Genomic DNA, 16,272 nt, shown 5'->3' on the forward strand with positions numbered 1-16,272 from the left:
CTGCCTGCTGCACTCAGTCTGCTGCTCCTTTTAGTCTGTGCTTCTGGGTCCAGCTGCTGCGTGACCGTTGGTCTGTCGTGGAGTGGCACATGGTATTCATCGGGAGCCAAGTCTAACCTCACCATCAGAGGCTCTAGTGAACAGTACGGTGCTCGCTTAGTTACGCCCCCTAGGCTCTACGCGGTCCGTGGCACAGTGGTTCCACAAACCACGTCTGTGACAGTTTGCTCAGGCCATGGACCTCGCTGGATCCCGGATCCTGTCTGATCAGATCATGTACCAAGAACTCTGTCGACAGAAAAGCATACAAGAGAAACTGTCTATGCAGTTGCAGTCCCCGACTATCAAGATGGAGGCCTTAAACATCTCTCTAGAGTCTCCTCACATTCATGCAGCCGCGCCATCTCCGTAAACCTCGCAGTCAGTCTGCTTAGTTCGAGTTTCAGGTCCCCAACTTGCAGCTCTACCACGCTTTGACGGCAAGTCTAAGCTCTGCCGTGGGTTCATCAACCAGTGCCGGCTACATTTTGAACTCCATCCTCATCACTTCCCGTCAGACCTTACAAGGGTAGCATTTCTTATGTCACATCTTGGAGGCCCTGGCGTGGTTCAATCCATTATGGGAGAGAGAGGACCCCATCATCTCCAATTTCTCCGTATTCGTGGAAGCCTTTTGCAAAGTATTCGATGAACCCGGGCGAGCCACCTCGTCAGCTTCCACCAGTCCAACTCATCTGTGGGACAATATGCGGTACACTTCCATACTCTGGCTTCCGAAATCGGTTGGAATAACGAAGCGCTCTCTGGAAACAAAGGATAAGCTAGCAGGTTGCAACCTACCAACTACCTTCAACGACCTGGTCTCCCTTGCCATCCGTATAGACCTTCGTTTCCAGGACACCCGTGAGGTGGCACGTGAAAAAAAGATTGCAGCGTCTGGCCCCGTCCTTTCAAAGACCAATTGTTCCTCCACCCTCCCTTGTCGAGGCCTCACCAGAACCCATGCAGGTCGACCGTTTTGCTCTTGCCAGTCAGCGACAGAAGGATCGCCGTGCTAAAGGCCATTGCCTGTATTGTGGTGACATAGGTCACTTCTTTCCCGCCTGTGGATTCTGGGGTAGTAGGTAACTTTGTCCTCCAGGCTGGATCGCTTCCAAATCCCAGTCCGTCCGCTTCAAAACCCTCTGGCCATAACTTTTGTTGATGGGAGAACTCTTCGGGAGGCGGTTCGTCTGGTTACGGAGACACTTGTGGTCCATATTGGGATGCTTCACACGGTGAAGATAGTCTTCTATGTTCTTCCTTACATGTCTCACACATTTCTCTTAGGTTTGCCATGGCTACGACAAGACAAACCTGTGTTGGACTGGGCAACTGGAGAGGTGCTCTGCTGGGGACTTTCCTGTCATGAGAGGTGTCTGGTTCCAGTACGTCCGGCTAAGCTCCAGTCTTCTCCAGCATCGCTGCCCAGTTTCTTGTCTGCATATTGGTCCTGTGCTGATGTTTTTGACAAGAAGGAAGCAGAGACTTTGCCACCCCACAGGCCGCATGACGTTCCTGTCAACTTAATTCCTGGATATATACCCCCTAGAGGTCGAATTTACCCTCTGTCCCTAGCCGAGACTCAAGCTATGTCGGACTACATTCGGAAGAATTTGGCCCGGGGGTTCATTCAGAAGTCCTCCTCTCCTGCTGGGACTGAATTTTTCTTCGTTAAGAAGGACGGACCACTCCGACTCTCTATAGACTATAGGGGCCTCAACCAGATCACAGTGAAAAATGGATACCCTATCCCATTGATTCCTGAGATGTCTGACCGGTTAAGAGGTGCCAGGATCTTCACCAAAATAGATTAGAGGGGCACCTACAATCTAATCCGCATTCACCAGGGAGACGAATGGAAGACGGCTTTCAACACCAGGGACGGACATTATGAATACCGCGTGATGCCCTTTGGTCTCAGCAATGCACCGGCTGTTTTCCAAGAGTTTGTCAATGATCTCTTCCAGGACCTGCTTTTCCTGCCTGCTGGACTCTAGTGCAACTCCTGCCACAGTCTGGTGTTCACTTAGTTACGTCCCCCTATGCTCTCCGCGGCACAACGGTTCCACAAACCATGTCCGTGACAGTAGAATGCGGCCCCCACCCTGCGCTCTCACCTGTGTCTGCGGGATGCAGGGGGGTGCTGATGCTGCAGTGGCGCTCTCACCTGTGTCTGCGGGATGCAGGGGGGTGCTGATGCTGCAGTGGCGCTCTCACCTGTGTCTGCGGGATGCAGGGGGGTGCTGATGCTGCAGTGGCGCTCTCACCTGTGTCTGCGGGCTGTAGGGGGGTGCTGATGCTGCAGTGGCGCTCTCACCAGCGTCCGCGGGCTGCAGGGGGGTGCTGATGCTGCAGTGGCGCTCTCACCTGTGTCTGAGGGCTGCAGGGGGGTGCTGATGCTGCAGTGGCGCTCTCACCTGTGTCTGCGGGCTGCAGGGGGGTGCTGATGATGCAGTGGCGCTCTCACCTGTGTCTGCGGGCTGCAGGGGGGTGCTGATGCTGCAGTGGCGCTCTCACCTGTGTCTGCGGGCTGCAGGGGGGTGCTGATGCTGCAGTGGCGCTCTCACCTGTGTCTGCGAGCTGCAGGGGGGTGCTGATGCTGCAGTGGCGCTCTCACCTGTGTCTGCGAGCTGCAGGGGGCTGCTGATGCTGCAGTGGCGCTCTCACCTGCGTCCGCAGGCTGCAGGGGGGTGCTGATGCTGCAGTGGCGCTCTCACCTGTGTCTGCGAGCTGCAGGGGGGTGCTGATGCTGCAGTGGCGCTCTCACCTGTGTCTGCGAGCTGCAGGGGGGTGCTGATGCTGCAGTGGCGCTCTCACCAGCGTCCGCAGGCTGCAGGGGGGTGCTGATGCTGCAGTGGCGCTCTCACCTGTGTCTGCGGGCTGCAGGGGGGTGCTGATGCTGCAGTGGCGCTCTCACCAGCGTCCGCAGGCTGCAGGGGGGTGCTGATGCTGCAGTGGCGCTCTCACCTGTGTCTGCGGGCTGCAGGGGGGTGCTGATGCTGCAGTGGCGCTCTCACCTGTGTCTGCGGGCTACAGGGGGGTGCTGATGCTGCAATGGTGCTCTCACCTGTGTCTGCGGGCTGCAGGGGGGTGCTGATGCTGCAGTGGCGCTCTCACCTGCGTCCGTGGGCTGCAGGGGGTGCTGATGCTGCAGTGGCGCTCTCACCTGTGTCTGAGGGCTGCAGGGGGGCGCTGATGCTGCAGTGGCGCTCTCACCTGTGTCTGAGGGCGCAGGGGGGCGCTGATGCTGCAATGGTGCTCTCACCTGTGTCCGTGGGCTGCAGAGGGGTGCTTATGCTGCAGTGGTTTCCCACCGGCTGCCCGTTGAGGGTAACATTGATGAGTGGCTGCTCGGGGAGGCAGGGTGCTGGGCTGGACGACAGGCGACTCTTGTTGGGGGCGATGGCTATCACGGTCCATGACTTGGTGCCACCATACGTGAAGTTGAAGACGCGCAGGGCAGGGATCCAGTGCACGCAGAAGATGTAGGGCCCGGGCAGAGACTGGAGGGTGACGCTCCCCGTAGGCAGCACCGGACACCGCACCAGCAGCGCCTCCACCGTGTTCACCACGGTCAGCATGTCTTCTCCAGAGCCGTCCGCGTACTGCAGGCTGTTCCCTCCACTCTGCTGGATCCGCCATCCACACAGTGACAGTCCGCGGGCGCCTGGAGCCAGCGCTGAGGACAGAGCACAAGGCACAGGAGTCAGAATACAGCACAGCTGAGGGGTCGTTACAATCACATCCCATCATCTCAAGTGTCAGTCGGAAGATATTCACTGGACACATTGTAACGGACCCTCAGCTGTGTCCAGGTCTACAGACGTCAAATGACTGCGCCCTGTTACTCACAGCAAACAGGGACACCCTGCAAGACCCGCCGTATACCGGAGACACCCCGCAAGACCCGCCGTATACTAAGGGCACCCCGCAAGACCTGCTGTATACCGGGGACACCCCGCAAGACCCGCCGTATACCAAGGGAACCCCGCAAGACCCGCCGTATACCGGGGACACCCCGCAAGACCCGCCGTATACCGGAGACACCCCGCAAGACCCGCCGTATACTAAGGGCACCCCGCAAGACCTGCTGTATACCGGGGACACCCCGCAAGACCCGCCGTATACCAAGGGAACCCCGCAAGACCTGCCGTATACCGGGGACACCCCGCAAGACCCGCCGTATACCAAGGGAACCCCGCAAGACCTGCTGTATACCGGGGACACCCCGCAAGACCCACCGTATACCGGAGACACCCCGCAAGACCCGCCGTATACTAAGGGCACCCCGCAAGACCTGCTGTATACCGGGGACACCCTGCAAGACCCGCCGTATACCGGAGACACCCCGCAAGACCCGCCGTATACTAAGGGCACCCCGCAAGACCTGCCGTATACCGGGGACACCCCGCAAGACCCGCCGTATACCAAGGGAACCCCGCAAGACCCGCCGTATACCAAGGGCACCCCGCAAGACCTGCCGTATACCGGGGACACCCCGCAAGACCCGCCGTATACCAAGGGAACCCCGCAAGACCCGCCGTATACCGGGGACACCCCGCAAGACCCGCCGTATACCGGGGACACACAGCAAGACCCGACGTATACCGGAGACACCCCGCAAGACCCGACGTATACCGGAGACACCCCGCAAGACCTTCCGTACCAGAGACACCCCGCAAGACAGGGCCGGTGTTTGGACCAGGCAAACCAAGCAGATGCCTGGGGCCCACACCTACAAAGGGGGCCCCCTGCATCTGCAGTCCATTTATGAAGTGCCCAGAGGGTGTACAGCAGTGAATAATGCTGTGTATTGCTCTGTAGTCCGCAGCGTCTGTCTCACAAAGCCCCTTCAGCCCCCCTGTCTCTTTCTCCCTGCAGTCAGGTTAAAAGTTGAGAGTGAGGGGGAGGGGGCAATTACAGCACAGTGACAGCCAGGAAGATGCCTGCAGCTCTGTCTCCTCCTGAGTCCTGATCATGGCTGCTCCTAGCACTGTCCTGAGAATGGATATGCCTAAGTGAAGCGGCAGAACCAGGTAATAGCAGCAGTCACAGGTCAGAGAGCAGTGATTTCCTCACTGTGGTCCCAGAGCTCTGTGCTGATCGCTGCAGGATCAGGATTCACAGCCACATACCGCAGCGATCCGCTCTGACCACAGTCACTAATCCCTGCTTGTAGTGTGACGGGGCGACCTCCTGTCACTACTGTCTGGATGACACAGGACAGGGACATTGTCTGCTGAACCAGGGGATTTGTGATATAGAAATAAATGATTTCCCATGTGAAATAATAAGGGTAAACCACACACATACAGTACAGGGGTGCACGGGAATCAGCGGTTTTGGTGCATTTTTGTTTCAGCCAAAGCCGGCTCTCTTGGCAGTAAAAACATGGCAGACGATCCGGAAAAGGCAGCACTGTGGACGCAGCGGACATGTGCTCCGTCTAAAGCGCTGCCATCTTACGCCGGTGATTCCACGTGTGGTCACTGAACCGTGCGGAATCACTGCACCCAATACATCGTAGGGGTGAGATTTCTCTTGCAGAGACTCGCATCTTTGTCAGATAAATTGACATGCTGCGGTCTGGAGAGTCGTGTTGCATGTCTGTCTCTGCGGGTGAGCCGCGGGCGCATGTGCACATGAGATCCCATCCACTATGCTGTACCATCTGGCCGCTGCGGGTTGGATGCTGTGGTCTGGAGAGTTGTGCTGCATGTCCGTCTCTGCGGGTGAGCCACGGGCGCATGTGCACATGAGATCCCATCCACTATGCTGTATTATCTGGCCGCTGCGGGTTGGATGCTGCGGTATGGAGAGTCGTGCTGCATGTCCGTCTCTGCGGGTGAGCCGCGGGTGCATGTGCACATGAGATCCCATCCACTATGCTGTACCATCTGGCCGCTGCGGGTTGGATGCTGCGGTCTGGAGAGTCGTGCTGCATGTCCGTCTCTGCGGGTGAGCTGCGGGCGCATGTGCACATGAGATCCCATCCACTATGCTGTACCATCTGGCCGCTGCGGGTTGGATGCTGCGGTCTGGAGAGTCGTGCTGCACGTCCGCCTCTGCGGGTGAGCCACGGGCGCATGTGCACATGAGATCCCATCCACTATGCTGTACCATCTGGCCGCTGCGGGTTGGATGCTGCGCAGCATCCAGAGTTTACTGATCGTGGACACAGACCCTTAGAGCTTTGGCTGTTTGTTTTTTTACAGTCTGCATTTTGTCTACAGTACATGTGTGGGGAGGTGGAACTGACGGACAGGTCTGCCTGAGGCGAGAGGCAGAGGGACCGCGCAGTGTAGGCGGAGATACAGAGAAAGAGGTGGCATGTGGCAGTGTGACCATTAGAGGGCAGTGGGGAGTGTAGGAGAGAGTGACTGTGTACTGCCAGGGGTCAAGGTCACTGCCATTGGTCAAAGGTAACTGTCAGGTGACAGTGGGCGGAGCTACCAGGACTGGGAGTATAAAGGCTGAGGGAAGGTTCTGGAAGGTCCAGTCAGCCAGGGGAGCTCACTAGAGAGGAGGGATTGCCGTAGGGAGAAAGACGGTAAAAGCCTTCAGAGAGTGACTGACAGTGGAGACGGTCATGGGGGGGTGACCCAAAAGGACAGCAGCCGCAGACGGTCTGGGGGTACCTAGTGGACGGTGAAGCGCTGTGGAGGAAGTGCCTAGGGCCGCCATGGTGGGAAGAGCCACAGAGGACGCCACGACGGTGAAACTAAAAAGTGAAGGCACCCGGGTCTGTGAGCAAGAGAACAGTGAATTTCCTGTGGTGAAGTGCGGTGGTCGTCAGAGAGGCGGCCAATGTACAACTCGTGTCTGTCGGCGGCAAGAAGTGGGTCCCCCCCAGCCCTGATGGATCAGCACTCCCCTCGCCCATCCTACACACGCTTCACAACGTTCAATTTATTCACCAAAAACAACGTTGGGACATTTGCAGCTTTTCTAAAACTTTTTCATTGCTTTCTACGGGTGAAAAAAAATTGCTGAAAGAAGTGACGCACCGCGGATCGAGGCTGTGCGCGCCGCGGATCGAGGCTGTGCGCGCCGCGGATCGAGGCTGTGCGCGCCGCAGATCGAGGCTGTGCGCGCCGCAGATCGAGGCTGTGCGCGCCGCAGATCGAGGCTGTGCGCGCCGCAGATCGAGGCTGTACGCACGCGCCGTGGATTGAGGCTGTGCGCGCCGTGGATCCAGGCTGTACGCACGCGCCGTGGATTGAGGCTATGCGCGCCGTGGATCCAGGCTGTACGCACGCGCCGCGGATCGAGGCTGTGCGTGCCGCGGATCGAGGCTGTGCGCGCCGTGGATCCAGGCTGTACGCACGCGCCGTGGATTGAGGCTGTGCGCGCCGCGGATTGAGGCTGTGCGCACGCGCCGTGGATTGAGGCTGTGCGCGCCGCAGATTGAGGCTGTACGCACGCGCCGTGGATTGAGGCTGTGCGCGCCGCGGATCCAGGCTGTACGCACGCGCCGTGGATTGAGGCTGTGCGCGCCGCGGATTGAGGCTGTGCGCGCCGCAGATCGAGGCTGTGCGCGCCGCGGATCCAGGCTGTACGCACGCGCCGTGGATTGAGGCTGTGCGCGCCGTGGATCCAGGCTGTACGCACGCGCCGTGGATTGAGGCTGTGCGCGCCGCGGATCCAGGCTGTACGCACGCGCCATGGATTGAGGCTGTGCGCGCGCGCCGCGGATTGGTCTGTGGTTTATCATCTCTACAATTGACATGTTAATTCTTTCTGCTGATTGGAAACCGCAGAAAATTCTGCACCGCCTGCACTGCGGTTTTTGATTTCCATAGGACCTAATGGTACTGCACACCGCCGCTAATTCTGCTGTGGACCCGCAGCGGCCAAGTCCACACCGTGGGCACATAGCCTTAAAAACACGCTGCAGTTGTGAAATTCAGTCAGGAGGGTGTGCGGAGATGGCGGAGAACCTCAGTCTTTGCTGGTGCTGGAAACTTCTTATTTGCAGAAGAGACAGCTGCAGAGATCCTGCCTATAAAGCGCCAGCAGAACAGATGAGATTTCCGAAATCGCCTGCATGCGCTTGTTTCCTTTCTGACTGAATTTCAGGACTGTAGCGCTTTGTACATCTGCAGCGTGTCACTTCTTTCAGTGTTTCCACCTGTAGAAAGCAACAAAAGAATAAAATAAGCGGCAGATATTACAACGGCATTTTTCGCTGCAATTTTTTTAAGTGGTTTTGGTGAATTAAACTATTCGGTCTCGTTCACACGCTCAGTATTTGGTCAGGATTTCACATCAGGATTTGTGATGCAGAAACAGCAGTGGAGCAATCAGAGGAAAAGTATAATAGGAACACGTCACCACTTCTGGATTTCTCACCCTCCTGGGTTTGACTTGCACATACTGATGTGAAATCCTGACCGAAGACTCAACGTGTGAACATGGCCTTAGTCATACTGTAGACAAAGCAAACATCCGCACTTTAAAAAAAGCTGAAAAAAGTGTAAAGAACTCCAGAAAACAAGCTGAAAAACAGGTGAACGCAACGTTTTTACTGCCAATAGAACAGGTTTTGGCTACTGAAAATAATGCATGTGAACATAGTCTTACTCTGAAGCGCTATGGCTATCTGTGGTGTTACATAGGACTGCAGGTGACATCTACTACATTACCTGTTCTCAGAGAGTTATCACTGCTATCTGTGGTGTTACATAGGATAAGGTCACAATCATGTGACTGGTCACGTGAGCCGGGGAGGGCTTCTGTTCTGGCGATCAGTACCCAGCCCCTTCTGAAATGACAGGTGGGAGGGGTGGCTGATTCGCAGTGCAGGAAAACTACAATCCCGGCCGGGATAGCGGGTGGGAGTGTCAAAATCGGGACTGTCCCGCTGGATCCAGGACAGTTGGGAGCCCTGCTGTGTTATCTGCAATCTTAAAAAAAAAAAATTAAGAGGGGGTTGGGGGACAACTCTGTCTTGGGGCTTGAGCCCCCCAATCTTTTCTGACCCTAGCCACGCTCCTGTGTAATGCTAACAGTGGCAGACCCGTTGGCTGATATAAGGCCCCTGAATATGGGGGCCACAGTGCCAGCACAGGCCCCTCTGCCACCTGTATCCACATCCTGCTCATGCAATGTAAACTAAATGTGTGATTTTACAATGTTAGCATTTGGGGCCCCACTTTGTCTAAAACCGGCCCTGTCCGTATACCGGGGACACCCCGCAAGACCCGCCGTAATGCGGGGACACCCCGCGAGACCCGGCGTATACCGGGGACACCCCGCGAGACCCGGCGTAATGCGAAGACATCCCGCAAGACCCGGCGCATACCGGGGACACCCTGCAAGAACCGCCGTAATGCGAGGACACCCCGCAAGACCCGTCGTATACCGGGGACACCCCGCAAAACCCGCCGTATACCGGGGACACACCGCGAGACCCGCAGTATACCGGGGACACACCGCGAGACCCGCCGTATACCGGGGACACACCGCGAGACCCGCTATACACCGGGGACACCACGTAAGGCACAGCGTATACCGGGGACACCCCGCAAGGCATGGCCATATACCGGGGACCCTGCAAGACACGGCGTATACCGGGGACACCCCGCAAGACCCTCCGTATACCGGGAACACCCCACAAGACAAAGGAGTGAGGAGGAGGAGGACGATACAGGAGTGCGATGACGATACAGGAGTGCGGAGGAGGAGGAGAACAGGAGGAAAACGAGGGCGATACAGCAGTCTGGAGGGGTTTCTCAGTGTTCTCCACAGTCAAAGCGAGAAGTTTCAGGTGAAGGTTTCATATAAGAAATTATCATAGAATTCACAGCAGTCACCAGACATCTACAGCAAGAAGTGGCAGTATCTAAGCTACAGGATTAGATACACGGCTCAGCAGTCAGTATCACACAGGAGAGGATTAGATACACGGCTCAGCAGTCAGTATCACACAGGAGAGGATTAGATACACGGCTCAGCAGTCAGTATCACACAGGAGAGGATTAGATACACGGCTCAGCAGACAGTATCACACAGGAGAGGATTAGATACACGGCTCAGCAGTCAGTATCACACAGGAGAGGATTAGATACACGGCTCAGCAGTCAGTATCACACAGGAGAGGATTAGATACACGGCTCAGCAGTCAGTATCACACAGGAGAGGATTAGATACACGGCTCAGCAGACAGTATCACACAGGAGAGGATTAGATACACGGCTCAGCAGACAGTATCACACAGGATAGGATTAGATACACGGCTCAGCAGTCAGTATCACACAGGAGAGGATTAGATACACGGCTCAGCAGACAGTATCACACAGGAGAGGATTAGATACACGGCTCAGCAGACAGTATCACACAGGATAGGATTAGATACACGGCTCAGCAGACAGTATCACACAGGATAGGATCAGATACACGGCTCAGCAGACAGTATCACACAGGATAGGATTAGATACACGGCTCAGCAGTCAGTATCACACAGGAGAGGATTAGATACATGGCTCAGCAGACAGTATCACACAGGAGAGGATTAGATACATGGCTCAGCAGTCAGTATCACAAAGGATAGGATTAGATACACGGCTCAGCAGTCAGTATCACACAGGATAGGATTAGATACACGGCTCAGCAGTCAGTATCACACAGGAGAGGATTAGCTACACGGCTCAGGAGACTGCATCACAGGAGAGGATTAGATACACGGCTCAGCAGTCAGTATCACACAGGATAGGGTTAGATACACGGCTCAGCAGTCAGTATCACACAGGAGAGGATTAGATACACGGCTCAGCAGTCAGTATCACACAGATTAGATACACGGCTCAGCAGTCAGTATCACACAGGAGAGGATTAGATACACGGCTCAGCAGTCAGTATCACACAGGAGAGGATTAGAAACACGGCTCAGCAGACAGTATCACACAGGAGAGGATTAGCTACACGGCTCAGGAGACTGCATCACAGGAGAGGATTAGATACACGGCTCAGCAGTCAGTATCACACAGGATAGGATTAGATACACGGCTCAGCAGTCAGTATCACACAGGAGAGGATTAGATACACGGCTCAGCAGTCAGTATCACACAGGAGAGGATTAGAAACACGGCTCAGCAGACAGTATCACACAGGAGAGGATTAGATACACGGCTCAGCAGTCAGTATCACACAGCATAGGATTAGATACACGGCTCAGCAGACAGTATCACACAGGATAGGATTAGATACAGCAGACAGTATCACACAGGAGAGGATTAGATACACGGCTCAGCAGTCAGTATCACACAGGAGAGGATTAGATACAAGGCTCAGCAGTCAGTATCACACAGGAGAGGATTAGATACACGGCTCAGCAGTCAGTATCACACAGGATAGGATTAGCTACACAGCTCAGGAGACTGCATCACAGGAGAGGATTAGATACACGGCTCAGCAGTCAGTATCACACAGGATAGGGTTAGATACACGGCTCAGCAGTCAGTATCACACAGGAGAGGATTAGATACACGGCTGAGCAGTCAGTATCACACAGGAGAGGATTAGATACACGGCTCAGCAGTCAGTATCACACAGGAGAGGATTAGATACACGGCTCAGCAGTCAGTATCACACAGGATAGGATTAGATACACGGCTCAGCAGTCAGTATCACACAGGATAGGATTAGATACAGCAGTCAGTATCACACAGGAGAGGATTAGATACACGGCTCAGCAGTCAGTATCACACAGGATAGGATTAGCTACACAGCTCAGGAGACTGCATCACAGGAGAGGATTAGATACACGGCTCAGCAGTCAGTATCACACAGGATAGGGTTAGATACACGGCTCAGCAGTCAGTATCACACAGGAGAGGATTAGATACACGGCTGAGCAGTCAGTATCACACAGGAGAGGATTAGATACACGGCTCAGCAGTCAGTATCACACAGGATAGGATTAGATACACGGCTCAGCAGTCAGTATCACACAGGATAGGATTAGATACACGGCTCAGCAGACAGTATCACACAGGATAGGATTAGATACAGCAGTCAGTATCACACAGGAGAGGATTAGATACACGGCTCAGCAGTCAGTATCACACAGGATAGGGTTAGATACACGGCTCAGCAGTCAGTATCACACAGGAGAGGATTAGATACACGGCTGAGCAGTCAGTATCACACAGGAGAGGATTAGATACACGGCTCAGCAGTCAGTATCACACAGGATAGGATTAGATACACGGCTCAGCAGTCAGTATCACACAGGATAGGATTAGATACAGCAGACAGTATCACACAGGAGAGGATTAGATACACGGCTCAGCAGACAGTATCACACAGGATAGGATTAGATACAGCAGACAGTATCACACAGGATAGGGTTAGATACACGGCTCAGCAGTCAGTATCACACAGGATAGGATTAGATACACGGCTCAGCAGTCAGTATCACACAGGATAGGATTAGATACACGGCTCAGCAGACAGTATCACACAGGATAGGATTAGATACAGCAGTCAGTATCACACAGGAGAGGATTAGATACACGGCTCAGCAGTCAGTATCACACAGGATAGGGTTAGATACACGGCTCAGCAGTCAGTATCACACAGGAGAGGATTAGATACACGGCTGAGCAGTCAGTATCACACAGGAGAGGATTAGATACACGGCTCAGCAGTCAGTATCACACAGGATAGGATTAGATACACGGCTCAGCAGTCAGTATCACACAGGATAGGATTAGATACAGCAGACAGTATCACACAGGAGAGGATTAGATACACGGCTCAGCAGACAGTATCACACAGGATAGGATTAGATACAGCAGACAGTATCACACAGGAGAGGATTAGATACACGGCTCAGCAGACAGTATCACACAGGATAGGATTAGATACAGCAGACAGTATCACACAGGAGAGGATTAGATACACGGCTCAGCAGTCAGTATCACACAGGAGAGGATTAGATACACGGCTCAGCAGTCAGTATCACACAGGAGAGGATTAGATACACGGCTCAGCAGTCAGTATCACACAGGAGAGGATTAGATACACGGCTCAGCAGTCAGTATCACACAGGAGAGGATTAGATACACGGCTCAGCAGTCAGTATCACACAGGAGAGGATTAGATACACGGCTCAGCAGTCAGTATCACACAGGAGAGGATTAGATACACGGCTCAGCAGTCAGTATCACACAGGAGAGGATTAGATACACGGCTCAGCAGTCAGTATCACACAGGAGAGGATTAGATACACGGCTCAGCAGTCAGTATCTCACAGGAGAGGATTAGATACAGCAGACAGTATCACACAGGAGAGGATTAGATACATGGCTCAGCAGACAGTATCACACAGGGGAGGATTAGATACACGGCTCAGCAGTCAGTATCACACAGGAGAGGATTAGATACACGGCTCAGCAATCAGTATCACACAGGAGAGGATTAGATACACAGCTCAGCAGTCAGTATCACACAGGAGAGGATTAGATACACGGCTCAGCAGTCAGTATCACACAGGATAGGGTTAGATACACGGCTCAGCAGTCAGTATCACACAGGAGAGGATTAGATACACGGCTGAGCAGTCAGTATCACACAGGAGAGGATTAGATACACGGCTCAGCAGTCAGTATCACACAGGATAGGATTAGATACACGGCTCAGCAGTCAGTATCACACAGGATAGGATTAGATACAGCAGACAGTATCACACAGGAGAGGATTAGATACACGGCTCAGCAGACAGTATCACACAGGATAGGATTAGATACAGCAGACAGTATCACACAGGATAGGATTAGATACACTGCTCAGCAGTCAGTATCACACAGGATAGGATTAGATACAGCAGACAGTATCACACAGGAGAGGATTAGATACACGGCTCAGCAGTCAGTATCACACAGGAGAGGATTAGATACACGGCTCAGCAGACAGTATCACACAGGATAGGATTAGATACACGGCTCAGCAGACAGTATCTCACAGGAGAGGATTAGATACAGCAGACAGTATCACACAGGAGAGGATTAGATACCCGGCAGCAGCAGGAGGAGGAGGATGGCGGCCATGTCGGTGTCTTCTCCCCCGGGATCCGCCGCACACTGGAGCCTTTGTTAATATTTGCTGAGAAGGAGGCGACAAGTGACAGCGGCGACGGCGGGAGGAGGAGCACGAAGGGTTAACAGCGCGCGGCCCAGAGCACGGCCTGCAGGGGGCGCCGGAGATCACAGCTGTGCGTCCTCCTCCCCTCAGGGGGTGCAGGTGAACTCCGTCCCTTGGATCTCCTGGTGTCCTCCCATCGGGGGGGTGTCCAGGTTTGTTCCTTCCATTAAAGGGAGTAGGAGCAAGCTTCACCCTTCAGCTGTGTCCAGGTGTGCTCCTCCCATCAGGTTTGTGTCTCCAGGTGAGCTCCTCCTCTCGGGGTTGTCCAGGTGAGCTCGTCTCCTCACAGCTGTGTCCAGGTGTGCTCCTCCCATCAGGTTTGTGTCTCCAGGTGTGCTCCTCCTCTCGGGGTTGTCCAGGTGAGCTCGTCTCCTCACAGCTGTGTCCAGGTGTGCTCCTCCCATCAGGTTTGTGTCTCCAGGTGAGCTCCTCCTCTCGGGGTTGTCCAGGTGAGCTCGTCTCCTCACAGCTGTGTCCAGGTGTGCTCCTCCCATCAGGTTTGTGTCTCCAGGTGAGCTCCTCCTCTCGGGGTTGTCCAGGTGAGCTCGTCTCCTCACAGCTGTGTCCAGGTGTGCTCCTCCCATCAGGTTTGTGTCTCCAGGTGTGCTCCTCCTCTCGGGGTTGTCCAGGTGAGCTCGTCTCCTCACAGCTGTGTCCAGGTGTGCTCCTCCCATCAGGTTTGTGTCTCCAGGTGAGCTCCTCCTCTCGGGGTTGTCCAGGTGAGCTCGTCTCCTCACAGCTGTGTCCAGGTGTGCTCCTCCCATCAGGTTTGTGTCTCCAGGTGAGCTCCTCCTCTCGGGGTTGTCCAGGTGAGCTCGTCTCCTCACAGCTGTGTCCAGGTGTGCTCCTCCCATCAGGTTTGTGTCTCCAGGTGAGCTCCTCCTCTCGGGGTTGTCCAGGTGAGCTCGTCTCCTCACAGCTGTGTCCAGGTGTGCTCCTCCCATCAGGTTTGTGTCTCCAGGTGAGCTCCTCCTCTCGGGGTTGTCCAGGTGAGCTCGTCTCCTCACAGCTGTCTCCAGGTGAGCTCCTCCCATCAGGTTTGTGTCTCCAGGTGAGCTCCTCCTCTCGGGGTTGTCCAGGTGAGCTCGTCTCCTCACAGCTGTGTCCAGGTGTGCTCCTCCCATCAGGTTTGTGTCTCCAGGTGTGCTCCTCCTCTCGGGGTTGTCCAGGTGAGCTCGTCTCCTCACAGCTGTGTCCAGGTGTGCTCCTCCCATCAGGTTTGTGTCTCCAGGTGAGCTCCTCCTCTCGGGGTTGTCCAGGTGAGCTCGTCTCCTCACAGCTGTGTCCAGGTGTGCTCCTCCCATCAGGTTTGTGTCTCCAGGTGAGCTCCTCCTCTCGGGGTTGTCCAGGTGAGCTCGTCTCCTCACAGCTGTGTCCAGGTGTGCTCCTCCCATCAGGTTTGTGTCTCCAGGTGAGCTCCTCCTCTCGGGGTTGTCCAGGTGAGCTCGTCTCCTCACAGCTGTGTCCAGGTGTGCTCCTCCCATCAGGTTTGTGTCTCCAGGTGAGCTCCTCCTCTCGGGGTTGTCCAGGTGAGCTCGTCTCCTCACAGCTGTCTCCAGGTGAGCTCCTCCCATCAGGTTTGTGTCTCCAGGTGAGCTCCTCCTCTCGGGGTTGTCCAGGTGAGCTCGTCTCCTCACAGCTGTGTCCAGGTGTGCTCCTCCCATCAGGTTTGTGTCTCCAGGTGTGCTCCTCCTCTCGGGGTTGTCCAGGTGAGCTCGTCTCCTCACAGCTGTGTCCAGGTGTGCTCCTCCCATCAGGTTTGTGTCTCCAGGTGAGCTCCTCCTCTCGGGGTTGTCCAGGTGAGCTCGTCTCCTCACAGCTGTGTCCAGGTGTGCTCCTCCCATCAGGTTTGTGTCTCCAGGTGAGCTCCTCCTCTCGGGGTTGTCCAGGTGAGCTCGTCTCCTCACAGCTGTGTCCAGGTGTGCTCCTCCCATCAGGTTTGTGTCTCCAGGTGAGCTCCTCCTCTCGGGGTTGTCCAGGTGAGCTCGTCTCCTCACAGCTGTGTCCAGGTGTGCTCCTCCCATCAGGTTTGTGTCTCCAGGTGAGCTCCTCCTCTCGGGGTTGTCCAGGTGAGCTCGTCTCCTC

The 16,272-nt window shown here is 55.1% G+C and overlaps 1 protein-coding gene across 2 annotated transcripts in view; it reads right to left on the minus strand.

The window, feature by feature from the left end:
* Positions 1-14,376, minus strand: part of LOC141078350 (adhesion G-protein coupled receptor G1-like) — a 65,003-nt gene extending 50,627 nt beyond the window's left edge. Inside the window, exons 1-3 of one of the 2 annotated variants that reach the window (XM_073565087.1) lie at positions 14,060-14,376; positions 3,337-3,721; positions 3,209-3,237 (exon numbers count right to left, since the gene is read on the minus strand). In XM_073565087.1, coding sequence (XP_073421188.1) covers positions 3,209-3,237; positions 3,337-3,721; positions 14,060-14,093 — 448 coding nt within the window. In that variant the 5' untranslated portion in view covers positions 14,094-14,376. Of the gene's footprint in view, positions 1-3,208; positions 3,238-3,307; positions 3,722-14,059 lie in introns of both variants that reach the window. The other variant, XM_073565086.1, reaches the window with a different exon arrangement.
* Positions 14,377-16,272: the final 1,896 nt, after the last annotated feature.

This window comes from Dendrobates tinctorius, unplaced genomic scaffold, assembly GCF_039654945.1.
Source record: "Dendrobates tinctorius isolate UK_male_01 unplaced genomic scaffold, ASM3965494v1 ptg000538l, whole genome shotgun sequence".
NCBI lineage: Eukaryota > Metazoa > Chordata > Amphibia > Anura > Dendrobatidae > Dendrobates > Dendrobates tinctorius.